At 41.6% G+C, this 27,530-nt stretch overlaps 1 protein-coding gene across 1 annotated transcript in view; it reads left to right on the top strand.

Annotated features, from left to right (window-relative positions):
- Positions 1–1,644: 1,644 nt before the first annotated feature.
- The window catches only part of LOC102814015 (acetyl-coenzyme A synthetase 2-like, mitochondrial-like), a 64,379-nt gene continuing 38,493 nt past the window's right edge, over positions 1,645–27,530 (top strand). Inside the window, exons 1-2 of the mRNA XM_006860757.1 lie at positions 1,645–1,966; positions 19,552–19,648. Of these exons, the coding sequence (XP_006860819.1) occupies positions 1,645–1,966; positions 19,552–19,648 (419 nt within the window). The remainder of the gene's footprint in view (positions 1,967–19,551; positions 19,649–27,530) is intronic.

Raw genomic sequence — 27,530 nt, 5'->3', positions numbered from 1 at the left:
AGCTGCCAAATACAATTGCACTGGGGATGTGCTGCTCACTCTGGGGGAGTGCACACCACCATCCATGGAAAGGTAGGAACAGGTGGGGCTGACTATAGGGGTGGGGCTGAATACCTGCTCTTCAGGAATCAAAAAAGGGGGACCGTCAGAGGAAGAAAAAATTAAACAAAGAAAAATAAAATTAAAAATAAGGTGGGGGGAGAGAAGAACTAAGAAAGAAAAAAAATATTTTAAAAGAAAAAAGGCAACACAGTACTGGCAAAATTGCTAGTCTTCAAGCATGGCTACTTGGGAGCCTATGCTGGCTCAGTGTGAGTGCACCTCTAGTAGGGGGAGTTGGAGAGGGTGGCTGTTCTGTGAAATGCAACACACACACACAAAGAAAAGAAAGATAAACAAAACAAAACAAAAAGCACTGGCATTGAGGGTTGGGGTCTGACAGAGCACGGGGTGGGTAGATGAGAGGCCCCATCTATGGTTACAGGGAGGTTGTGCAAGGTAAGGAGCGAGGTCACACCTGTCTGGTCACCAATTACCCATGTGGGTGTTAGTGCAGTCTGGGCAAGCAGAGCTAGTTATCTGGTTTGGCTCCTAGTGGAATGCTGCTTGGGATCATTCAAAATGACCTCACTGTGCTAGCTGGCATTTTACTGCTTCTCATTCACTACTTTTGTTCAGTCTTTTCTCATTAATTTGCTTCTTTATCCTTGCTTTGCATCTCTGGGTTCCAGAATTGGCATCCATATGCATTTCACTTGGTTTTCTGAGTCTTCGTTGTAGAAGGTTTGGATAGTGTATCTGCCTAGTCTTTCATTTTGAATCTTCCTTCAGTCTAGGTATTTTATAGACATCATCTAATTAATTCTTTACTTTAGCCCCTGTAATTGAGGTGTTACACCTGTTTTCCAGAAATGGAAACGGAATCATAGAAAGGTTAAGGAACTTGCCCAATGTCAGTTTAAAACCAGGTCAGAGATGCCAAAGTGATTAGCAAAAATTCTCATCACCTTTAATTATCTAAGGTTTGCATAAGTTGTACTTCTGTGGCATATTCTTCTCTGGGAAAGAGGTGACCTTTCCCCATCCTCTACCCCTCTGTGGGGCTGGGGTTAGGAGCTGGGTGGCATGAAAATGGACATCAGACCTTGGACTTAGGCCCTTCCACAGCCTCCTGGCATCAGATCCCCGAATCAGCCTGTTTATCCCGTGGACATGTATGTGTCTATGTGTGTGTAGGCAGCTAGGCGGGGTGAAGGTTTAATTCCCATTTGTGCACAAATGATTTAATGCTTTAATTCCACTTTTTGAGAGACGGAACCTTTTAGCTGTGCCTCTGCCCGGGCTCCTTCTTACGCTCTGTGAGGGCTCCTTCCATCTCACAGGCTTCCTTGTGGTGCCCTCTTTCCAAGCTGCCTGAGTTGTTCGCAGCTTTGGCAGAGCCCCTCGCCCAGCCGGTACCTATGCCAGATGTTCTTAGAAGACCGCAAAAACTGGAACCAATACAGACTCATGGGTAGGGGGAGGTGGGAGTATACTTTGATCTCGTCAGGCTCCAAATCCCGCTCCTCCCGCGTGCCCCTGTTACCCCCTCTCCAAGCTTTCCATTCGTACCTGCTTTCTCTGGAGGGAGCAGAGGGGGGTCAGATGGCTGCGCGCTGCCTTGGCCGCGACGTCTGGCGGTTCTTGGGCAGCCAACGCCGGCGCTCTGGGCCGCTCCGGCCGCTGCTCTGGGCTAGTGAGACCAGTGGGCGGACCTCTGGGAGCCCGGGCAGAGGTACAGCCGCGGCCCCTCCGCGGGACTCATACTTGGAGCTCAGTGCGCTGGCGGCCCGGGAACCAGCCGCCTTCTGGGGGTCGCTAGCGCTGGACACGCTGGTGTGGGACACTCCCTACCACACCGTGTGGGACTGCGACTTCAACAGTGGCAAGATTGGCTGGTTTCTGGGAGGCCAGTTAAACGTGTCAGGTGAGTGGTCTAGGGGAACCCAGGGTCCTCAGGGGCCAAAGACTCGCGCTCGCGGTCAACATCAGCAGTTGCAGGTCTAGGCAGATCGCAACTGGTGTTTTGGCTGCCCCACAGGAGGACCATCTCCAACTATACTGCCCCACCCGCTCTGATTCATAACTCCATGATACCCTTCCTCGTGGGTTTCCTCCACCCACCCTACCCCCATAGACTCCAGTAACCGACAGCTGTACTCTCATTTCTAATCCATGCTCCCTGCTCAAGGCAGCATTAGATTGGGAGTCCAACTGTTAGCCTTTCCCCTCCCAGGCGGCTCACAGATGGCTTTCTTCAAAGTTTAATGACTGTTTAATGACGGTTTAATGAGGGTTCTATGCCATCACTGGAGTCTTGGTGTGGCGCCATAGGATAAGGTTGGTTTGAACTACAAGGTTGGAATTTCAAACTCATCAGCTGCTTCTTGGAAGCAGGGTTGCTATGAGTCATAACAGACTGGACTGCACTAAACAACACAACAGCATGCCATCACCAAGAGCGAACGTGCAGAGAACAGTGAATGGGCAACACCTGGGCTAGGCTGGGGTGGAGGATGCTCCCGTTGGAAGAATCTGAGCTCCCCCACTCCAGTAACTAAGCCCAGAAGGGAAAATAAAAGGTTGTCACCACCAGCTGCCTAGATGGGAGCAGTGTTTCCTGAAGACAAACCCTGCTGAAGTAAACAAAGCAGAGCAGGAGGGGAGGAACAGGTTCCAAAATCATTTATCTCCTTGCTCCAGGCCTGTAGGTGAGCAGGAATGCATGGCAGTAAATTCCAGTCTTCAGCCTCTGCTGTGTCCTCAAAGCCTCAATGCCTGCTTTAGGTCTGATTTCTTGAGGTCCCATAAAGAAGCTACATTGTCCAGTCTCATTCTCTGACATTTGCTGTGACTAAATCCACCACTTTGGCTAAGATTTGGGGTTGAGGAGACATTCGTTGTGTGCCCCACCTCAACCTAAAATGCTACGTAGTCAGCAAGGAGAGAATAGAGTCTGAACAGTGGGCCTGGGACCTGGGGAAGGGGCAAGGATGGGTGCTGAGCTGTTCAGGAGAATGGGGATAAGAGTTAGATGGTGTGTATTCAAGAAAAGAACTGAAGGTTTTCATGTCAGCCTAATATTCTGGCCAAGACCAGAACTTCAATGGGGTTCATCTGGCTTCTTACTGAATACCACGACTTCCAGGCCAAGTTATTCCACTCCTAGCCTCAGTTTCCTCTTGTGTAAAATGGAGATGGTAAGGCTTCCTCCCTAAGCTAGTTGGAAGAATATGTTTCTGTAAGATGTCTAACAGGCCCAGCCTAGACCCTAGTACTTATAGCAATAATGTTGTTGTTGTTAAGTGCCGTCGAATTGGTTCCAACCCACAGCGACCCTGTACAGGGTTTTCAAGGCTGTAAATCTTTACGGGAGCAGAAAGCCTCATCTTTCTCCTGCGGAGCAGCTGGTAGTTTCGAACTGCTGACCTTGAGGTTTGCAGCTTGATTCATAAACACTACACTACCAGAGCTCCTTTATAGCAATAATAAGAGGTAGTACTTGAAATTAATTATATTAAAAATAGCCATAAAATTACATGTGGTATCTTGCTGTTGTTTTTAAAACAAATAAATTTAAGGAAACTTTGATTAGATTTTTTTAATAGTGTAAATTACTTTGCTGCTTAATTAAAATAAGTCACTTACTAGATAAGTGTTTTCTTTAAAATTTAGTCAGTAGCAAGCATACATGAACTAGTGGGAAAATAGCCCCTGAGGTTTACAGAGTTGGCAGAATGTGCACTTAAAGGGGAAAAGGAATAGGGCAGAAAGTCTGTAGTTCCTAGGGAAGTGTCCTGACTAGGAGATATAGGGCAACTGGTTGACCCCTGCATGTCTGCAGCCTTTTACTATCAGACTATGGAGGAACCTATGAGGCAAACAGAAAGGACCTGAAACTTCTTCTATTAGGTCTGCGTGTGGTTAGCAAGCAATTCTGCCTCCCTCTTCCTTAACTTATTCCTTCTAAAGATGTGCCTTTACAGCTACTGGGACCAGAGACTAAACTTCAGAAAACTGCCTTATAGAAAACTAATTTTTTTGTAGCATTTTCTTACCTCAAATGTGTTCACCCACTCATCTGGCTAGGAATGTCTCTGCGCATTGCCAGTGTCTACAGATGCAGAGGTGACAATATGAAAAAGGTACCTGGCCAGGCCACAATTGCTTTAGAAAGTTATAGAATGGGTGTGGATGTAGAGTCTTTGGGAAAGTGAGAAGCATAGTGAAAGGAGGTGGGGGTAACCTCTCTGAGGAAGTAGCATGAGTGGCATGGAGGCTGGGACCCACCAGATGGGTGGGCAACATAAGAAAATGGAAACAGTCCCCCACAATGAGGTAGAAACCAGTGCAAAGACTTGGAGGCAGGCAGGCAGGACTTGGTGACCACAGGGTGGCAGGAGCAGGACACATGGGGAGGGTATATTACACAGGCCAGGAGCCCAATACCACCTATATGCAGAGAAGGTTGTTTAGGCGCCAGAACGCTACCCTTCAGGTTCAACTCTGATCTTCGTAGATCTGATGTCAGCCCCTCCAGGAAAGATGAGCACACCACTGCTCTCAGGGCAGCCAGGTGACCCTGGGTTCCTGTCCATCTTCCTCAGTTATGCCTTCTGCTTGATGTAAAAAGGGCCCAGGATACTTTGCAAGGGTCTCTTAACTGAAGTTAAGGTTGTCAAATTTAGGTGTGCAAAAACCTTTGCCCACTTTTGGTGGAAGGCCCTGGCCCTCACAGGTCTTGGACAGCTGGAAGCAGTTTCCTGTCTATACTTGAGGGAAAGACTCAGCGTGAGAGCAAGTGTGTTAATTGTTGTTGTTGTTGTTATGTGCCATCGAGTCGGTTCCGACCCATAGCGACCCTGTATAGGGTTTCCGAGGGTGTAAATCTTTATGGGAGTAGAAAGCCTCATCTTTCTCCCACGGAGCAGCTGGTAGTTTTGAACCTCTGACCTTAAGGTTCGCAGCCCGATTCGTAACCACTACGCTACCAGAGTGTTAATTAAAACAGCCTTTTTCAGATATGAACACACACATCTCCTGGGTCTTCTCACAGTGTGTGTTCTAATTCAGCAGGTCTAAGTGAGGCTGAGAATATGCATTTGTTACCTCTCTCAGGTGATGCCTGAAGCAGCCAGATGCTAAAGAAATCAGTGTGCACCATTAGTAGCTCTCCCTTTCCCCTTCAGAACTTGTACTGATTGGGTCTGGCCTCTCCCCATCATCCTGTGAGACTCGCTCTATGCATCCAATGGACCAGGTCTTACCTCTCTCTTCCATGCATCTTGAAAGGCCTGACCTTTCATACATCTTGCTGACTGGGTTGGACCCTTCCTAGTTGTCTTAAATTGTTAATTTTTAGCTAGGTTGTCAGGGATTTCCAGACCTGTCCAGTCTTATCACCTTATTCCACTGAATTGGTCACAAAAATCTAGTCCTTCCAAGGTAGCTGATAAAAGCAATAAGGCAGCTGGGTGAGAAGATGAGCCCTCCTGAGGCCTTCATCGTAATTCCCTCAAGAGTGAGCCTCACTTGCTGACTGTTCAGGAGAAGCTAGAAACCCATAATCTTAGTGTGAAAAAATCTCGATTTTTAACATTGGACCAGATTGAGACACACACAGGTACACAAACACACATTGGTCAGAGAAACAAAGTGCATGTGTAGCATGTACACCACAGTTGATAGCGCCTTGATCAGATTAGTTGCCTGGAAGATAGGTTTATTCTGGGACTGTAAATGTCCTCATAGTATGTTCCTTAAATGCTACCCCACCTGGAAAATAAATAAATAAATAAATAAAGCTTTTGATAAAAGGGGAAAGGTTTCTGGGAGTGGAAAGGGAATTTTCCTTTTAACACTTATACAATTTTTTTTTTTTTTTTAAATCACTAAATCTCTGGCAGCATAGAGGTTACCAGTGGGGCTGCTAACCTCAACAACCAGTGGTTCTATAGAAGAAAAATGAGGCTTTCTGCTCCCGGAAATATTTACAGCCTCAGAAACTCTATAAAGGGTCAATATAAGTCAGAACCAACTTCTGGGCACACTTTTGCCACCACCAAATCTCCATTCCTTTCCCACCCCTGGCTATCACTAGACAACTCTGATTGCTATACATTTGCTTATTGTAGACTTCATATTTTGTTGTTGTTAAGTGTTGTTGAGTCGATTCCGACCCATAGTGACCCCGTATAGGGTTTTCAAGGAGCAATTGGTGAGCTTGAACCGCTGACCTTGCAATTCAAACGACTTTGCAATCTGGTGCATTAACCCACAGTTCCACACCAGGACTCCAGACTTCATATAGGTGGGATCATATATTTGTCCTTTATTTTCTGACTTTGCATGATGTTTTCAAGATTCATTTCTCTTTATTGCTGTGCCATAGTCTACTGTATAGATACCACATTGTTTATCCATTCATCTGCTGATGGACACCTGAGGTCCACCTTTTGGCTACTGAGAAAAACGCAGCAATGAACAATGGTATACAGGTTTCTCTTTGTATTCTTGCCTTCATTACTTCTGGGTGTACACCTGGGATTCGATTGTTGGATCATATGGTAGTTCTATTCCAACTTCTTGAATAACTGCCCAACTGTTTTCTATGGCGACTACCATTTTACAATTCCACCCACAGTGTATGAGTGTTTGTAAACTTTTTTGTGTACTGAAGCAAAAGAAAACCCTGAAGCCTGCTTATTATTAGCCGTGGACACTCTTGCATCATAGGCTGTTACACTGGGAATAACACTAGAGACTCTATGGGGAGAGTCAGTACCTCATGTGGGATTTATATCACATAGTGGCTTCACCATGAGTACTCACAAACATCATACACCACAGACACACTTGTACTCACATACACACACACACATTCACGTGCACTTAAATGCATACAGACACTGATGTCAGGTGTTGGAGTCGAAACTGACTTGATGGCACTTAACAAGAATAATATATATATATATATATATACTCTGATAGCGTAGTGGTTACGAATCGGGCTGTGAACTGCAAGGTCAGCATTTCGAAACTACCAGCTGTTTCATGGGAGAAAGGGTTGCTATGAGTCGGAACTGACTCCATGGCACATAACAACAACAACAACCACATAGCCTGTCTAGCAGTATGTGCCTACACTTCACTTTGTATTCATAATAGTTCAATACCAACTGCAAATATCTGTTTCACCATTTAGTAGGAGACTGGATAAGCCACTGTGGCTAGGATGGAAGAGAAGATAAATGATTACACACACACACACACATAGAGGTTTACCTTAAGAAAATGTCTCACATAGAGTTGTAGTTGATGGCAAGTTTTAAGTTCATGGGTCAGGCTGAAGGTTTCGCCTGACTCATATAGCTGCAGAAGCTAATGAACCCAAGATTGGCAGGTCAGATAGCAGACTTCTGGATGCAGAGACAAATAAATCCAAGTTTAGCAGATAAGATGGCAGACTGCTAACAACTTCTGGTATTGACAGGCAACATAAGTAGGTCCGTAGCTCAAGTCCAAAGAACCAGAGGTCAGATGATAAGCCAGATGTAGGATCCAGACCCAGGAAAAAGCAAGCAAGTTTTATCATAGCATCTGGATATACTGGAAGCAAGACACGCCTTTGATTAAGTTTCCTTCCACTTACCTGGCTGTTTATATCAAGTCTCATCATGGAAATGATTACATTATGCTAATGTAGCTATTATGCTAGATCTCATCATGGGGTATGACGACATTTTAACTGCCTAACCACCAAGAATCCTGGCCCTGCCAAGTTAACACACAATCTTAACTATCCATCTACCCCTTGTCAACTTGTTCAAAACCTCTAAAGACAATGCTAAAGTTATACTGGCATCTAACATGTTACAGCTAGCACATGTGCAACCACACTAGTGCTTGTAAGATTTACATCTTATAAGTGAGCAAAACAAAATACTTGATGCATTTATATAAGAAGGAAATAAAGCAATTACAATCCTTATGTCTGCAACTGGTCATGTGATCATAGCTGGTATTTTGTGCTCCCTTCTTCCACTATTCATTCATTCATCCCTTTGCCCTTTGCAAGCACTTCAGCTGGCCATAGTTCTTTACCTGGTGGTGTGACCTAAACCTTCATTCCTCAAGGATCTGGGCCATTAGTAGTCATGTACAAATTGTATTTCCATAATTTTCCATTGACTTTTATCACAGGGTACGGTAGTACTAAGAGACATGCGAAGGAATCTCCTAAAAAGAGACATACTCTTTTAACCTTCTTTATGTAATGTTGATCCCATTTCCTCTTGGCAATCAGGATAAGTCACACCACCAGATACAGTAACTCCCTTCTTGTCCTGTTGATTCAGAGACATGAGAAGCCTAAAATGGCTGGCACACATTTTCCACTTCCCATTTAATGGAATCAATGCTGTGATGGCAGGTGGGAGTATTCCTCACTTTAGAACTAAGACCTCCAGACCTGAAGAGCATAACATCACAGGACAGGAAAATCCTGGCTATTGGAGAAATAGCACCACATATTTTATGATGGTTTAGAGCATATACAGCCTCTTAAAGAACATTGACTTTAACCTGCAAGGTATTGTCACATAGCTAGCACCATAATTGTGTCTTTAGAAGGCCATCTTACTGATTTTTTTAAGTCAGTTACTTCAGGATGACAGGGAACATGGTAAGACCAGTGAATTCCATGAACGTGGGCCCACACTACTCTTCATTTGCTTTGAAATGAGTTCCTTGATCTAAGGCAATGCTGTGTGGAATACCAGGATGGTGGATAAGGCGTTCTGTAGTTCCATAGATGGTAGTTTTGGCAGAAGCATTGTGTGCAGGAAAAGTAAATCCGTATCTAAAGTAAGCGTTTAGTCCAGTAAGAGCAAAATACTGTCCTTTCCACAATGGAATTAGTCTGATGTAATCAACTTACCACCAGGTTGCTGGGTGATCTCTCTGGGGAATAGTTTCCTATTACAGACTCAGTGTTAGTTTCTGCTGCTGACAGATTGGGCACTCTGTTATGGCTGTAGCCAAGTCAGCTATGGTGAGTGGAAGTAGATACTGCTGAGCCCAGGCATAATCTCCACCCCTGCCACCATGGCCACATTGATCATGAGCCCATTGGGCAATAACAGGAGAGGCTTGGGGAAAAAGATGACTGTTATCCACAGAACGTGTCACCCCATTCCCTGTTAACATTCTCCTCTGCCTTGGTAACCCTTTGGTGAGCATTCCCATGAAACAAAAATGTCTTCACATGTTTTGGCCCATCAGAGAGGTCTAGCCACATTCTTCTTTCCCACACAGCTTTGTTATCAGATTTTCAATCATGGTCCTTCCAACTCAGTGACTATACAACTAAACCATTGGCCACAGCCTGTGAATCAGTATATAGTCACACACCTGTCCATTTCTTCTAAGGAAAATGAACAACCAGGTTATTAAGTACCCTCGAGTGAGTCAGTTTTGACTCATAGGGACCCTGTATAGGGTTTCTGAGGAGCAGCTGGTGAGTTTGAACTGCCCACTTTGTACTTCAAACTGAGCTTGCAGTCTGGTGTTTATCCTTCAGTGCCATATTAGGACACCAGGTACACTGCTTGCATTTCTGCCCATTAGGAAGATTTCCCTTTACCATTGTCATTCAGAGAAGTCCCAAAAAGGGACTCTATTGTTCCTGCTGTTCACTTTTGAATGGTATATGCATATCATACAGAACCATTTGTAAACTAGCATGGATTTTTTTCTTAGTCAACTGTTCATAGGGAACTTCCCAGGAGTCCATAGGCATAGACTAGGAGAGGGAAGGTAGCATGAGAGGGGTGGAGACTATGGGCATTTGGGCTACTTCTTCATCTAACTTACTTGTGCCATCAGGTTCTGCTCTAGCCTGGTCTCATATATACCATTTCCATTTAATGATGAAGTGCGGCTGTGCATGTCCAACTTTATGACTCTGTTCATAATTCAATATTCAGTTCATGACAGCATCTCAGGCTGCATGGCAACTTGATGGTCTGTAGTTAGGTATTCAGTCTCTACTAAGACCCAGTAACAAGCCAAAAGCTATATCTTAAAAGAGAATATTTACCTGCAGAAGATGCTAGAACTTAGATCCAAAATCCTAAGGATCTACACTGTGAATCACCAATTATTGTTGTTGTTAATGCATCGAGTTGGTTCTGACCCATAGTGACCCTGTATAGGGTTTCCAAGAAGCAGCTGGTGTGCTTGAACAGCCAACCTTGCAGTTCAAACTGACCTTGAAGTCTGGCTCATTAACTCACAGTGCCACACCAGGAATCACCAATAGAGATCTGCTAAAGACTCCAAACTGCATCTCTTTCTGCCACTGACATTTGAAGTACCACTGGGTCAGAGGGATCATATAGCTCACTCATGTGACAGATGGGCTTGCACAGTAACCTGAACCTGGGTCCCACTCAAAACTAGCTGCTTTTTGAGTGACTTGATAAGTAAGCCAGAGTAGCACACCTAAATGAAGGGTATGTTGCCTCCAACATTCAAAGAGGTCCTTTTTACTTATGGAAGGGACTTTGTTGTTGTTAGGTGCCATCGAGTCAATACCGACTCATAGTGACCCTATGCACAACAGAACGAAACACTGCCTGATCCTGGGCCAACCTCACAATTGTTGCTACGCTTGAGCCCATTGATGCTGCCACTTTGCTAATCCATCTCACTGGGGCGTGTCCTCTTTTTCTCTGACCCTCCACCTTACCAAACATGATGTCCTTCTCCAGTGACTGGTCCCTCCTGACAATATGTCCAAAGTATGAGAGACGAAGTTTGGCCATCCTGGCCTCCAAGGAGCTCTCTGGCCGCACTTCTTCCAACACAGATCTGGAAGGGACTAGATGCAATAATTTATTCTTCACTTTACTAGGAATATCTCAATATGCCTCACATCTTTGGACCCCTAGAAATTTCACTGAGGTAGAAGGTGTCCCAACTTCTTTTTTCTGAATAAAGTTGTAATTAAAAATGGGTTTTCAGCCTCCAATGTGAATATACAACATGCTTCACAGATGGATTTTTATATTTAAGCATTATCCAAACCAAAAAAGTAAGTGAGACAAATAAAGCTTCTGAAAATGGCACAGATGCAAAAATATATGTAAACAATAAAGGGATCTGATACAAATAAACAAGGAGGGAAGAACAACCCTTCTGTTACACTTTTCATGCTTGTACATTGCATAAGTAGATCATATACCCTACCTTTGGTTTAAACCTGCTTGTCATAGTTTGAATATTAACACACACACACAAATAGGAAACAATCTAAACATTCAACAGTATAGAAATGGTTAAAGTGTTTAATACATTAATGCAATATTGTTGTTGTTATGTGCCATCAAGTCGGTTCTGACTCATAGCCACTCTGCACAACAGAACAAAAATAGCATCAATTATATTTACATCTGGCAAGACTTCAGGCCATTAGATAGCTGTTAAGTATATGTTAACATTAACATAATTGAATATACTTTTTTTTAACTTTGTAAAAATTCATAGAACATTGCAATAAAATACATGAACGTATCATGTATCTCAAGAATCTTACTAATCCTACTCATATGAGTATTTCTCTGAATCTTCCAATTTTTATGCAGTATTAGTTAACATCAGAAAATAATAAATATTTGAAAAAGTAATTAAAGATGAAATTGTTACCAAAATGACATAAAGTAGCAATGGTTCTGAGTCATAAGAAAAAAAATTAAAAAAAAAAATTTTTTTAAAGATAGGTTGTTGTTGTTGTTGTTAGGTGCCATCGAGTTGGTACCAACCCATAGCGACCTTATGCACAAAAGAACGAAACACTGCCCAATCCTGGGCCAACCTCACTACCGTTGCCACGCTTGAATCCATTGATGCTGCCACTTGGCTAATCCATCTCATTGAGGGTCTTCCTCTTTTTCTCTGACCTTCCACCTTACCAAATATGATATCCTTCTCCAGCGACTGGTCCCTCCTGACAATATGTCCAAAGTATGGGAGATGAAGTTTGGCCATCTTGGCCTCCAAGGAGCACTCTGGCTGCACTTTTTTCAAAACGGATCTATTGGTTCTTTTGGCAGCTCATGGCACTTTCAATATTCTCCTCCAACACCATAACTCAAAAACATCAATTCTTCTATGGTCCTCCTTATTCACTGCCCAACTTTCGCATGCATATGAGGTTATTGAAAATACCATGGCTTGGGTCAGGCACTTAACAACAATGGCTAGTGATCATGAACATTTCTTCATATGTTTGTTGGATGCCCTCATCTTCTCCTTGGTGAAGTGTCTGTTTATGTCCTGTGCCCATTTAATAATTGGGTTATTTGTCTTTTTCTTGTAGTTTCCTATATATTTTAGAAATTAGTCCCTTGTCTGAGATGTCATTGCAAAAGATTTTTTCCCATTCTGTGGGCTCCCTTTTTACTCTTTTTGTGATATCTTTTGATGCATATAAATTTCTAATTTTTAGTATGTCCAAATGATCTATCTTGTCTTCTTTTTTAGTCTTTGGAGTTTCTATATATAGGATCTTATCATCTGAAAATAGAGAGAATTTTACTTCCTCTTTGTCAATTTGGATGCCTTTAATTTCCCTATCTAGCCTCTTAGCTCTAGCTAAGATTTCCAAAACAATATTGAGTAGGAGTGGTGATAAAGGGCATCCTTGTCTGGTTCCAGTTCACAAAGAGATGCTCTCAGTTTCTCTCCATTGAGAGTGATGTTGGCTGTTGGTTTTGTATATATGCTCTTTATTATGTTGATGAATTTCCCTTCAATTACTGCTTTGTTGAGTACTTTTATCAGGAATGGATATTGGATTTTGTCAAATGCCTTTTCTGCATCAATTGATATGATCATGTGGTTCTTTTCCTTTTTAGAAAAAAAATTAGTATTGTTCATCTGGACCTGTTTTCAGGCTTTGTATTGTCTTCAAAGATTACAGCCTTCAATATGCATTGTACCCCAAAGTAAAGAAATTGAAAGTCCTTACGACTGGTCTAATAAATAGCATCATGATAAATGGAGAAAAGATTGAAGTTGTCAAAGACTTCATTTTGTTTGGACCTAAATCAATACTCATGGAAGCAATGGTCAAGAAGTCAAATGACATATTACTTTCAGCAAATTTGATGCAAAAAAACTTTTTAAAGTGTTAAACAGCAAAGATATTAGTTTGAGGACTAAGGTGCCCCCAACCCAAGCCATGATATTTTCACTCACAAACACACGTACACATACACAGAGGTGACAGAATAAGTAGGAATTGATGTGATGGCAATGAGTTTGTATTGTTTTGATATAGAATAAGCACTGGGCTGCACCGTGGGTGCTGGACATTTTTTACCTTTGGGTGGACTTGAAGAGTGGTTGGCATGGTAGTTGGCATTAGCATGAGTGAATAACACACAGGGGATGAAGAGAGGACAGCCAGTCAGCTGGAGCAGAGATGTCTTAGTTATCTAGTGTTGTTGTAACATAAGTATCACAAGTGGATGGCTTTAATAAACAGACATTTATTCTCTTGAAATTTAGAAGGCTAAAAACAAATTCAGGGTGTTGGCTCTAGGAAAAGGCTTTCTTTCTCTGTGAACTCTGAAGTAAAGTCTGTATCTCTTCAACTTCTGTTTCCTAGTTTATTAGAGAGCATCATGTGTCATGGCAGCTCTTTTACCCCATATATCTAGGAATTTCTCATTGTGGTGACCCTGGGTCCAAAGTATGCACTCTGCTTTTGTCACTTCTTTCTTGGTGGTTGACAGGCCTTTTCCATATACTAGATGCTTTATTCTTTATTCTCTTATAAGATAAAGTTGTGAATCAAGCCAAGGTGTGATTAGGAAGGGTGGTGGCTTGAGTAAGGCCATGACTTGAGTACTTGAATAAGGGTGGTGTCTTGAGTAAAAGTGGGACTGAGTCACATCCTCTTGAAAGATTATGATTCAAGATACAGTCAACTCTATTCCTGCCTTAATAACATATGTACAGGTTAGCATATACAATGTACATCACAAAATGGTCACTCCATGGGAGAAGATTAGACTGTCTCTACCCATAAAGATTTACAGCCTCAGAAACCTATATATATATATGTCACTATGAGTTGGATGGTGCTGGGGGTTAATGCACTAGACTGCAAAGTCAGTTTGAACTGCAAGGTTGGAGGTTCAAACTCACCAGCTGCTCCTTGGAAGCCCTATACATGGTTGCTATGGGTCAGAACTGACTTAACATCACTTAACAACAACATGAGTGGAATAGATTTGGTGGCAGTGGTTTGGCTTAGGTTTTTATCACAAAATGGAGGATAATTACATACTATCACAAATGATAGACAACCATACAATACTGAGAATCATGGCCTAGACAAATTGACAGACACAATTCAGTCCATGACAAGGGGTCTCGAGAGATGAGGTGCCAGACTAGCCAGGAAGCAACACTTGAGTACAACATTGAGGGCTCAGCCTGGACCCTGGACACAGGTACTGGGATCCCTCTAGTCACTTCCCCATTCCCTAACTATATTGTCTGTTTTCCAGAGGCCAGGAAAATATTAAATGTGCCCAGAGTATGTTGGGATGACCATGTGTGTGGGAAATGCGGAGGTGACAGGAATGGTCCTGAGCCACCAATGCCCAAGGAAGGCTCAGGCTATCCTGAGTGTCAGAGGAGTCTGAACTTGCATGCCTGACCATCTCTTTTAGTCTAGTTAACATCTTTAGCAAATGCCTGACAGGACCATTAAGAGACCTCTGAAGCTGGGTCTGCCATACTTCCCTGTGAGGCCAAGCAGGAGAGCCTCCCCAAGCTCCAGTTTGGCTGGCACCACCCTGACTCCAGAGTTGAGTCCTGTAGGCTCAGGGTCATGCAGTCTTCTGCTATAACTCACCCACTTTATCTGATCAAGAGTCAATGATACTAAATAAAGAAGTCCAAGGTGCATTGAAGACATTGGTAAAGAACAAGGCTCAGAGAATTGTTGGAATACAAATGGAAATCTTTCAACAAACTGATACAACACTGGAGATACTCAACTATGCCAAGAAATTTGGAAGACAGCTATGTGCTCAACTGATTGGAAGAGATCTATATTTGTGCCTATTTTAAAGAAGTGACCCAATGTAAAAATCATCAAATGAATAAAATTAATATCACATGCAAATAAAATTTTGCTAAAGATAATTTAAAAATGGCTGCAACAGCACATCAACTGCCAGAAACTCAAGTCAGATTCAGAAGAGGACATGGAACTAGAGATATCATTGCTGACATCAGATGTATCTTGGCTGAAAGTAGATAATACTAGAAAGATGTTTACTTGTGCTTTTCCACTGTGTGGCTCATGACAAGCTCTGGACACCATTGTGCTGAATGGGTATTCTAGAACACTTAATTGTGCTCATGATAAACCTGTACATAGTCTAAGAGGTAGTCACTAGAATAGAGCAAGTGGATACTGAATGGTTTAAAATCAGGAAAGGTGTGCATCAGGGTTGTATGTTTTCACCATACTTATTCAACCTGTAAGGTGAGCAAATAATCCGAGAAACTGGATTATATGTAAAAAAAATGTGATATTAGGAATAGAAAGGAGCTCTGGTAGCGTAGTGGTTACGAATTGGGCTGCGAACCTTAAGGTCAGCGGTTCGAAACTACCAGCCGCTCCGCGGGAGAAAGATGAGGCTTTCTACTCCTGTAAAGATTTACACCCTCGGAAACCCTGTTACAGGGTCGCTATGGGTCGGAACCGACTCAACGGCACTTAACAACAACAACAACAAGGAATAGAGGAAAACTCATTAACAACCTATGATATGTAGATGGCACAATCTTGCTCACTGAAAGTGAAGAAGATTTAAAATACTTGCTGATTAAGATCAAAGATCAGTCTTCAGCATGAGTTGCACCTCAATATAAAGAAAACAAAAATATTCACAAATGGACCAGTAAGTCACATCATGATAAATGTAAAAAAGATTGACATTGTCAAAGACTTCATTTTTCCCTAGAAAAATCAACACTCATGGAAGCAACAGTCAAGAAATCAAACTATGTATTGCATTATGCAAATCTGCTGCACAAGACCTCTTTAAAGTGTTCAAGAGCAAAGATAGCAGTTGGAGGACTAAAGAGTGCCTGTCCCAAGCCATGGTCTTTTCAGTTGTTTCATATGCATGTGAAGGTTGGCCATAGAACTGATGCATTTGATATATGATGTTGGAGAAAAATGTTAAAAGTACATGGACCACGAAAAAAACAAACAAATCTGTTTGTAAGAAATACAGCCAGAATGCCACTTAGAAGCCAGGATGGTAGAACTTCATCTTTCATATTTGAGACATGTTATCAGGAAGGATTAGTCCTCAGAGAAGGACATCATGTTAGGTAAAGTGGAGAGTCAGTGAAAAAGAAGAAGACCGCCAAGTAGATGGATTGGCAAAGTGGCAGCATCAATGTGCTCAACCATAAAAATTGTGAGAATGGTGCAGGATCGGGCAGTGCTTTGTTCTGTTGTGCGTAAAGTCACTATGAATTGAAACTGACCTGAAAGGCACCTAACAACAGCAACAACATCCACCTCTAGGTTCCCCACTTTGGAATGATCCCTGGAGACACTCCATGGTTCATTGTGGTGGGGAACAGAGACCAAACAGATACATGAGGTTTCAGAGCTCAGTCACAGCTGTGGATATCACAGTCACGGGTGGAGAAGTGTGTTGTTGGGAAGGTGGGCATGAAGGATGTATCAGTAGACTTTTGGGTGAGCAGATTTCTCCATAGTGCATAGGGAGCAGAGAGCAATTTGAGTGCAGCTAGGTGTCCTGGTGTGGCACTGTGGCTTAATGCACCAGACTGCAAAGCCATTTGAATTACAAGGTCGGTGGTTCAAGCTCACCAGTTGCTCCTTGGAAACCCAATACAAGGTCGCCATGGGTTGGAACTGACTCAACAGCACTTAACAACAATGGGAAGGGACCTCCTCCCCTGCCAGGAGTGAACAGTTCCCCCTGGGAGGTCAGCAGTTGCCATAACTCAGGGGAGGTCAGGAAAGAGCTTGGATGGTTGGTTCCAAATTGGTTACTAAAGTGAAATTGAGGGTGTGGCATGGGAGTGCGTGAGCCCATATATGGAGATGGGTTGCCATGGACTTATTCAATATAGTGCTTGTTTTGTTGAGATCAGGAAATTGGAAGGAGGACTAAAACACTAGGTGGGCAATAGGCCGCTGGCCTTAAAGCTGTACCCATGTTTCACACAGATGTGGAGTCACCTTTGAGGAACTCAGTAGTGAAAAACATCAGTATGAGTGTTGAAAGGAGTTCTGACCTTATCAAGTTAGATTTAAGCTCATTTTGAAATCAAAGGTGTAAAGAACATGATCCTGATCCTACTAATCCTCAGGTTTATTATTAAGGGCAAAACTGAACTTCTGTTTTGGTAGGCAAGTCATGTGATTTCAGCTTGGGTAATAGGAGGGCAGTCTTTCATAAAACCAGGAAGGAATTTTCCATGTTGTTTCACTTCTTGTGGTAGAAGCTGATTTGTAGTGTTGTTGGTTATATACCTGAGAAAGAACTTGGATCTTTGATGTTGATTTCCTTTCCACTCCATGGAGCAAGATTAATTTTGGGCAAATGAAAGTTCATGGAAGGTACCAGAATTTGAGTAAGGGTGGTGATCTAAGTAAAACTGGAATTTGAGTCACATCCTCTTGTAAGGTTGTGATTCAAAATACAATCCACTCTAATCCTGTCTTGATAACATACGAGGGTGAATCAACTGTTAGTCGCACACTAGTTAAATTAAAATGCCCGTTCACAGTTGATGACAGCATTGAGACTGCACATGAAATCAAGTGACAGTGGATTGTGTGGCACATCATTTGCATATTAGCCATGGCTCCACCTATGATATAATCCACAACACACGTGGGTTTTGAAAAATTTGTGTGAGAAGAGTATGAAAACAATTCACAGAAGAACATAAACAAAAGCATTTACAAACAAAATTTGGACTCAGATTTTGTTTTTTACTCAAATGAAGTAAGAGTTTCTTAAAAAAAAAAAAAAAAAAAAGTTACTGGTGATGAGGTATGGAATGAAAACATCCTCAATCACCAATCAAGAAAAATTGCAAAAATCAATCATCAGCCAGAACATTGATGCTTATAGTTTCCTGGGGCAGTATTGGAACACTATCAGGAAAAATGGTCAACAGTCAACGGTACTCATTACAGTGAGATGCTCACTGAAGAGCTGAAGCCTAAACTTTGGATTAAAAACAGAGGACTGCTATCTAAGGGCATTGTGATCTTGCATGCCAATGCATGTCTGATACTTCTGCCCAGACTGTTGACACTTTGCAAAAACTTTGTTTTGAGGTATTAAAGCATCCTCCTTATAGTCCTGATCTTGCTCCATCAGACTTTCACCTGTTTGGTCCCCTTAGAACAGCACTTTGAGGACAAAGATTTACCTCAGATGAAGAAGTGAAGAGAGTGGTGCATTTATGACACAGCTCAGTCTAAAACATTTTTAAATGATGGACTGCAAAAGCTTGTTGACAGATGTAAGGAGAGTGTGTTGGAAAATGATGCATTTGTCTTTTGTAAAAGTTGATAAAAATAAATTCTAGCCAGAACACAGATAGTATTTTACTCACCCTCATATATTGTTGTTAAATACTGTTGAGTCATTTGTGACTCATAGTGACTCAGTAGAGGATTTCCAAGGAGCAGATGGTGACTCTGAACTGCCGAACTTGTAGTAGGCAGTCCAGTGATTACTCAACAGTGCTACATCAAGACTCCAATATCATTTATGGAATTTAGGATTTACAAGACTTATCATGGTTGCTTCATGGGAGAAAGTTGAGACAGTCTGCTCCCATAAAGATGTAGTCTCAGGAGCCGTATTTAGCATCCCAATGAGTTGGAATAGAGTCAAGGGCAGTGGTTTTGGTTTCATCACGAAATGGAGGATAATTAAATCTTATCACAAAATGAAAGACACAAACAGAAGTACTAAAACCAGGAGCATCCTGTTTGTGTTAAGGCTTCTTTCAAGCAATCTGGCCATGGTGCCCAACCCTGGCTGTAGATTAGAAACAGTGAGCTTTTAAAATAATGAGGCCTAGATCCAACCCTAGGCCAGTAGAGTTGGAGTCTTTGGGGTGACATGACCTTGACACTTTTGAAAGTTCTGAGTGATGCTAATGTGGCCAGAAAGGACTGCTTCAGAATATCTACGGGATCATGGTGCCCCTCTTAGAGAATTTCTTTTAAGTGATCACCCTTGTTTTCACAGGTCTAACACCCACCTTTCTTACAAGGAGTTAGAAAATCTTACCACTGATGAGGGAAGGGTCCTCCTCAGTGGAGGGTCAAGCAAGTCACAGCAAACAAGATACTGCACTAATTTTATGCTAAAAATAACATGTTTAATGTTGATAAAACCTTTTGTTTTTGTGCAGTGAACTGCTTGGACCAACATGTTCTGAAGTCCCCAGAAAGCATTGCTTTGATCTGGGAGCAAGATGAGCCTGGTACCGAAGTGAGGATTACCTACAGGTATTGTGTATCCCTGAGGGCATCCATGGTGGCCTTCTCATCTCAGCACCTGGCAGATAATGTGTGCCTATTTTGTCTCTGTTTGCAGAGAAAGCTGCATCAATTACTAAGAACAAAACTGCCCAGCAGGCTTTCTTTATTACCTTGGCTTGGCAATACTGAGTGACTTCAGATTCCAATAGAAGTAACTGAGTTTTTGAAATTAGTGTGAAGATTGCTCAGGACACAGGGAAAGTTTTACCAGAGTCCCATGTTCTTGTGTCTAGTTTTGGGGCTGAATATCAGGGAACATGTTTTAGCACTGGAAATGTTTTCTTGTCCCTAAAAAGAAAACATGAGAGGCGGGGCTTGATGGCTGCTAGGGTGGAGGTGCAGTGAAGTTTGCTGCCAGCAATACCACAGACAAAGCAGATCCAGGGCAGAGCTCCAAAACTCAGAAACACAGAGGTAGGTATATTTGAAAGGTTTGAAGACTTACAGCTAGTGGAACTTGTAGCAAAAGTAAGAATTCCTGTACTTTTGAAACTGCCAGGTTTGGCGGCCCCTAGCTGACAACTTAGGTGAAACCAAATGGCAAGTAAAAGTGGGGGAGTAGACACACCACGGTACAATGCCATGGGAACCTCAGAGCAAAGGTGGACAATACACTTTGTCGGTTTTGTTTTGTTCTGATTTTTTTTTTTTTTGGTATTTGTTCATTGCCTACCCCCTCCACTGCTTGTGCACCTCCATGCTGGTGACTAGAGGGGATGCCTGAGCGAGTGGATAACCCCCCACCCTCACCACTGGTGGGTTCTTCTGCCATGAATGCGCTCAGATACTCTCAGCCCCAAGAGCTGGCACTGAACTGTTTTTTTTTTTAAATATCTAAACCCAGGAAAGGCAAGGACAGGGGTGTAGAGAGAGAAAGAGAGTTTTAAAAACAAAACAGGTTGAAAATTAAATTAAATCCTGAGGTACAGCATAACAACCAACGGTGGCATCTTGAAATCCCTCAGGCAGCTTTGAAGGCAAGAAGCTGAAGAGAGGACATTAAAGTCATACTCATATTAGGCTATAGATTTTCTTTTCTCTTCCTCCTCTCTCTTTTCTGCAATTATAGACTACACTATTCAGTCTAGTTTTGTCTTTTTGTTGTTGTTGTTGCTTTTTTGGTATTTATTTTCTTTTTCTTCTTTTGTGTGTGCTGGTCCTGTTTTGCTGTTGTATGTTCCCCCTTCTACCTTTGGGGGATTCTTTCTCTCCCTATATTACCCAAGAAGAGACAGCAACTGCTGCCATATAGTCAAACTACAACCACACTCTATAAAACACCAAAACCAGGCAAGAACCAATGCCAACTGCCATATACCAGGGAGGCAGATAACACCTCTGAAAGTTACTCTGAGTTAAGCAATAAGAAGAGTGAAAAGGGAAGCCCACATCTTGATCACATCTACCTGGAAGCAATCAGCATAAAAATACCAAAACACATACTCAATTTAGTATTAAGGCCACCGATAAACACTAAACATATCCAAGAAGCAAAAGCAGATGACCATACCAGCACATGTCCAGAAACAAGATAAAATGTCTGATACAAATGACCTAAAGGTAGACCTGGACTCCATTCTGAAAGGAGGGCAGGCCTTGGAAATGCTTGAGAAGGAATTCAGAAAAATGATCATAAAATGTTTCAAAACACTTTACAATGGAGTTGAGAAAAATAAGGAAGAAGTCAGGAAAGCGCTATAGGAACAACCAAATAAGATAGATACAGCACTGGAAACAACTCAAAACCTACAGAAAGAGGTCCAAACGATCAATAATAGAATATCAGAAACAGACAATACTATGAAAGGGCAAAGGAATAGAATAGAAGAGATGGAAGGCAGAACCAGTGAGCTGTAAGACAAATTTCTCAATACCACTAAGATAGAAGAGCAAACAGAAAAAAGGATTAAAAAAAATCTGAAGAAGGTCTAAGATTCATGTTGGACACCATGAAGAGGAATAACTTAAGAATTATCAGCATTCCAGAACAAGAAGAATCATACAAGTCCACAGAGGAAATAGTTGAAGAACTGCTGGAAGAAAATTTCTCTTAACATCCTGAAAAATGAAAAGATAAACATTCAAGAAGCTCAACGAATCCCAGGAAGGATTGACCCCCCAAAAAAAATTCACCGAGACATATCATAATCAAGCTCTCCAAAATCAAAGATAAGGAGACAGTCCTGAAAACAGCTATGGAAGAGAGAAGTGTTACATACAAAGGCAAGCAAGTCAGATTAAGCTTGGCTCTCTCAGAAGAAACCATGCAAGCAAGAAGGCAATGGGGAGACATATATAAAACCCTGAAAGAAAAAAATTGCCAACCGAGAATCCTTTATCCAGCAAAGCTGTCAATCAAATATGACAGTGTAATCAAAACACTCCAGGATAAACAGAAACTAAGGGATTATGCCAAAGCCAACCCTCTGCTACAAAGTATCCTAAAGGGAGTTCTGTGAACTGAGAACCAACAAGAACAGACAACAACCAGAGATTGACATATGTGGCAGCACTTCCCAGAAGTCATTTGGCAGAAGTAAGAGTCGAGAACAGAACAAAACTATCAGAACAAACTCAGAGAATCTGGGAGGCCAGTCAATGATCAACACAATTACAATGTAAAAGAAGGAAAGCACATAGGGACAGAGCTCCAGATGGTGAGAAGGTCAGGTAGATTACAGGAAAAAATAGACTGCTCTAAATGGAGAGAAAAGTTAATGGACTATAAGGCAACCTCAAAGAAAATTAACACTTCACAACATACCAAGAGAATGAAAATCCAAGAAGAACATAGAAACATTAAAATTATGAGGAAACTCACAAGAAAGAACACAAAAAGCATGAACTCAACAAAGGAAGAACAAAGAAAGCAGCAACACCACAAAAAAACCCCAAACATAATGGCAGCAATTAATCCATACCTATTGATAATTACACTGAATGTAAATAGATTAAATGCACCTGTTAAGAGACGGAGAGTGGTGGAATGGATAAGAAAACAAGATCCTTCAATATGCTGTCTGCAAGAGACACACCTCACACACACAGACAAAACCAGTAAAAGTCAAAGGATGGAAAAAAAAACATACCAAGCTAATTGCAATAAAAAAAGAACAGGAGTGGCAGTACTAATCTTTGATAAAATAAACTTTAAGGCAAAAACCAGCATAAAGGATAAAGATGGGCATTATCTCATGATTAAAGGGACAAGTGAACAAGATGACATAACCATAATAAATATCTATGCTCCCAATGAAAGAGGTCCAAAATGTATAAAGCAAACTCTAATAGATTTGAAGAAAGAAATAGATGAATCTACAATAATAGTGGGTGATTTTAATACACCACTTTCAAAAATGGATAGAACAACCAGAAAGAAACTTGACACAGACACAGAAGAACTGTGTGCCAACTGGATCTCATAGATGTGTACAGAGCATTCAACCCAACAACAGCACAATACACATTCTTTTCCAGTGCACATGGAACATTCTCCAGAACAGATCATATCTTAGGCCACAAAACAAATCTCCATAAATCTACAAATATCAAAGTACTACAAAGCATCTTCTCAGACCACAATGCTATCAAATTAGAAATGAACAATAGGAAGACCAAGGAAATCAAGTCAAATACATGGAAACTGAATAACACACTGCTGAAAAGTGACTGGGTAGTAAAAGAAATTAAACGTGAATTCACAAATTTCCTAGAAACAAATGAGAATGAAAACACAACATACCAAAATCTTTGGGACACGGTGAAAGCAGTGCCGAGAGGACAACTTATTGCAATAAACGCATACATCCAAAAAGATCCAAAATTAACACATTAACACAGCATCTACAACAATTAGAAACAGACCAACAGAGGGAACCTACAGCCACCAAAAGAAAAATAATAAAGATTAGAGCAGAAATAAATGAGATAGAAAACAGAAAAACTATAGGAAGAATCAACAGGACAAGAAGCTGGTTCTTTGAAAAGATTAACAAAATTGACAACCATTGGCAAACCTAACAAAAGAAAAGAGGGAGAAGACACACATAACATGCATTAGAAACCACATGGGCGATGTCACAACAGAACCAAAGGAAATCAAAAGGAAAACAACAGAATACTATGAAGAGTTGTACTCCAACAAATTTGAAAACTTAGAGGAGTTGGATACATTTTTAGATAAACATGACCTACCAAAACTTACACACAGTGAAGGGGTGGGGGCAGGCTTGCAGGGTATACCTTTTGGTTGGTTGATGATGCATGGAGGGGATGGTAACCATGGCAATGAAATGATACACGATAGGATGAATGTAAAACTAATGTTCTCCTACGTAAGCTATCACATAATTCACAATAAAACATAAAAAAAAAAAGCTAACACAAATGTAGTCAACTTGATTTCTGTGTATTCCATCTGGTGAGGTCCATATGTATAGTCATCTCTTATGCTGTTTTAAAAAAGTATTTAAAATTAAACAGCTCATTGGTTTTTCAGAATTCTATCATGTGATCTCCAGCATCATTTCTGTCACCAAGGCTGTATTTTCCAACTACTGATCCTTCCTCTTTGTTTCCAATCTTTGCATTCCAATTGCCAGTGATTATCAACATATCTTTTTTTTTTTTTTAATTGTGATTTGAGTGAATATCTACAGGGCAGATCATCAGTTTTACATTCAACAAATCATACACCTTGTTTCATTACAATGATTATAATCTCCTCCATGTACCATCAGTTAACAGAAATTTTCTCTATTCATTTTAGCTATAATTATTATTAAAAAAAAACCAACAACACTCAGGCATATATAATAATTGAAACCACCAAAGGGCACATTCTGAAAGCCTGCCTCCAGGCCACCAGCTCTCAGCCCCTCTCTTTCCATGTATCTAGAGTCTTCAGCTGCTCCTTTCTCTCCATATCCCCATCTCTGCCTTCATCTCTGGTGTCACTGCTTCTCTGAATAGGGTCCTGAATTCTGCTTGTGTTCTTCTCCCTTCTGGACTGTAAAATTAGTTACTCCCCCATTTTTGTTACAAAACTTCTACCATTACAATTGTGACAGTCACAATTAGTCATGCTAACAGTTACTCACTTTTGAATCATAAGAATCTTATCCCCATATCTTTTCACCTGACCCATCTAGACAAGATGAAAACTATTCAGTGGGGACTTTATCTTCCCCTGCACACTCTTAAACTAAACTCCTTCTTAAAAACTTGTAAGCCAGTCACTTTGTGCCTTTTACACCCCCTCATTTTAGGTAGCCAATATTTAATTACCTGTCCCTATCTACCCTGTATACAGAGGGAATAGCATTGTTACTTGATGTGAAGGCTCCTTCCTTCTCTTTTGGTATTTTGAGCTACTACATCCATACGTATAAGTCAAGTGCATCAAGCTGTAGCAATTTACACTCGTTTCCATTATAAAAGATTTTTTTTTTTTTTAAAGCATCCTCTAGTTGAGTTCTGATAATCAAGCCATCGAAGCTAGGTCAAACGGGTATTATCTTCAAGTTTGGGCGTTCTTGTGCATCTCCCCTCACTTAATATCAGCTGGATTCTTCACTCACATATCTAGTCCTCCATGGCTATGTCCTTGTCCATGGACTCATGTGTCCCCAGGTCTCACCACACTTTGGACCAACCAGCCCTTCCTCTTCTCTCTTTCATGTCCAGGTTAACAGGAGTCTATGAAACATGTAGAACTCAGCTCATTTCTTCATTGCTGCCTTTCCCCTTCTTCTACTCACCAGCAGACCAATGTGGTTGCTAGCAAGCTTACATGCCTGCTCATGTGTTCCCTTTAAATTTCAGTCTTAAAGTGCTATCAATACATCTTGATTGCATGTTTGATCCATTTCAGATTGAAGTTGGTAGAATTCTTCTATTTCATCCTCACTGGTTTTAGTGGCTGGTGTGTAAATTTGAAAAATAGTGGTATTAATTTGTCTTCCCTTTAGGTGCATGGATATTATCCTATCACAGACAGTATTTTACCTCATGACTGATCTTGACATGTTCTTTTTGATGATGATTGCAACACCATTCCTCTTCAATTTATCATTCACAGCATAGTAAAACCATGTGGTTTTCAAGCTCCTAGGCAGAGAGCCATTCCATGTTCCTCTTGGTGCAGTCAGCCTCCTGCCTTCTGGGTTGTATGGATCTCAGTGGTGGTTGTTTCCCTCAAGCCTTTGATTGAGCAGATAAGGACCAGAAGACCTGTACTGATAGGCACTTGTCCCAAGGCTTTCCTTCTTCCTGGTGCCTCAGGGGTACCAGTGGCATCAGTGCTGACCTTCCGGGAAGAAGGTTATGTGTAATTGAGTGACCACCCTCCTATTCTGGGATGCTCCATCCCTCTGACAAGTGGGCTAGTACTTCAATCTCCTCCATCACTGAGCTAGTGTGACTCCCTTTAGCTGAGGCTCCTGTCAGCTAGGATAAGGTTATGGGGAAAGGGATTATGCAAGGTTATGGGGAAAGGGATTTCTGATGGTTCTGTGTCATCTTTCTATCCTCTTGTAGTCTCATGCTGAGGCCACCACAGGCTCTGATTGTCTTTGTTCAAGTCATAGATGCCTTTGGCTTTCAAGACCAAAGTGTATTGATGCCCATTTGGTCTGGTTTCACAACAGGTGTGGTCAGAGTTTGGGTTGGGTGCCTTCAGCAGCCTGATGTACTGTGGCCCCTTTTATTTTGTCCCATCCTCTGGTCAAAGCTTCAGATGCTGCTGTTGAACAAGATATCTACAGTTCTGGCCCAAAGAGAGAGAGGAGGTATGGATAAGATTCCAATATTTGACAGCTTTTATTGCTCAGCTTGATGACAGGCCCTGAGACTTCTTCCTTCACAAACCATAAAAGTAAACAGTGTTCATAGTAATGGATTCTGAGGGAATGATCTCTGCTGCAAGGAAACAATGCACCTTTCCACCGATCAGGGCCCCAGATGTCTGTGGACCCCTAGTACAAGAAGCTGCACAGTTGTGTTAGAACTAGTAGGAGAGGAAGGTACCCTGTAGGGCCAGAATATAGGGAGATCTTAGTAGAAGGGTGCCACCGCCACCAGAGTGTGCTTGGGGCTGTGATAATTAAGGTTTTGTGTCAACTTGACTGAGCCAGGATTCTCAGTGATTTGTCAGTTAAGATGTAGTAATCTCACATGATGAAATGTACTATGAGCAACCAGTCAATTGAAAGGATGTTTCCTTAGAGGTGCAACCTTTTCTCACTATATTGAACACTGTAGACCATCAAATACTCATATGCAAATTCAAACTGAAGCTGAAGGAAATGAAAACAAGTCCATGAGAGCCCAAATATGACCTTGAATATACTCCACCTGAATTTAGAGATCATCTGAACAACAGATTTGAAACATTAAACACTGAAGACCAAAGACCAGAAAAGTCATGGGATGACATCAAGAACATCATACATGAAGAAAGCAAAAAGTCGTTAAGAAAACAAGAAAGAAGGAAAAGGTCAAAATGTATGTCAGAAGAGACACTGAAACTTGCTCTCCAGCATAGAGATGCTAAAGCAAATGGAATAAATGATGAGGAGTTACAAGAGCTGAACAGAAAATTTCAAGGATCAGCTTGAGAAGATAAAGCCAATTATTACAACAAAATGTGCGAAGATCTGGAATTAGAAAACCAAAACAGAAGAACACACTCAGCATTTCTCAAGCTGGGGGAACTTAAGAAAAAAATCAAGCCTTGACTTTCATTATTGAAAGATTCTCTGGGCAAATTATGGAATGATGCAGAAAGCATCAAGAGAAGATGGAAGGAATACACAGAGTCACTGTACCAAAAGGAAATGGTTAATGTTCA

The sequence above is a fragment of the Chrysochloris asiatica genome, unplaced genomic scaffold, assembly GCF_000296735.1.
Source record: "Chrysochloris asiatica unplaced genomic scaffold, ChrAsi1.0 scaffold00039, whole genome shotgun sequence".
Classification (NCBI taxonomy): Eukaryota; Metazoa; Chordata; class Mammalia; order Afrosoricida; family Chrysochloridae; genus Chrysochloris; species Chrysochloris asiatica.
The sequence above is the reverse complement of the archived record's forward strand: the minus strand, read 5'-3'. Positions and strand labels throughout refer to the sequence as shown.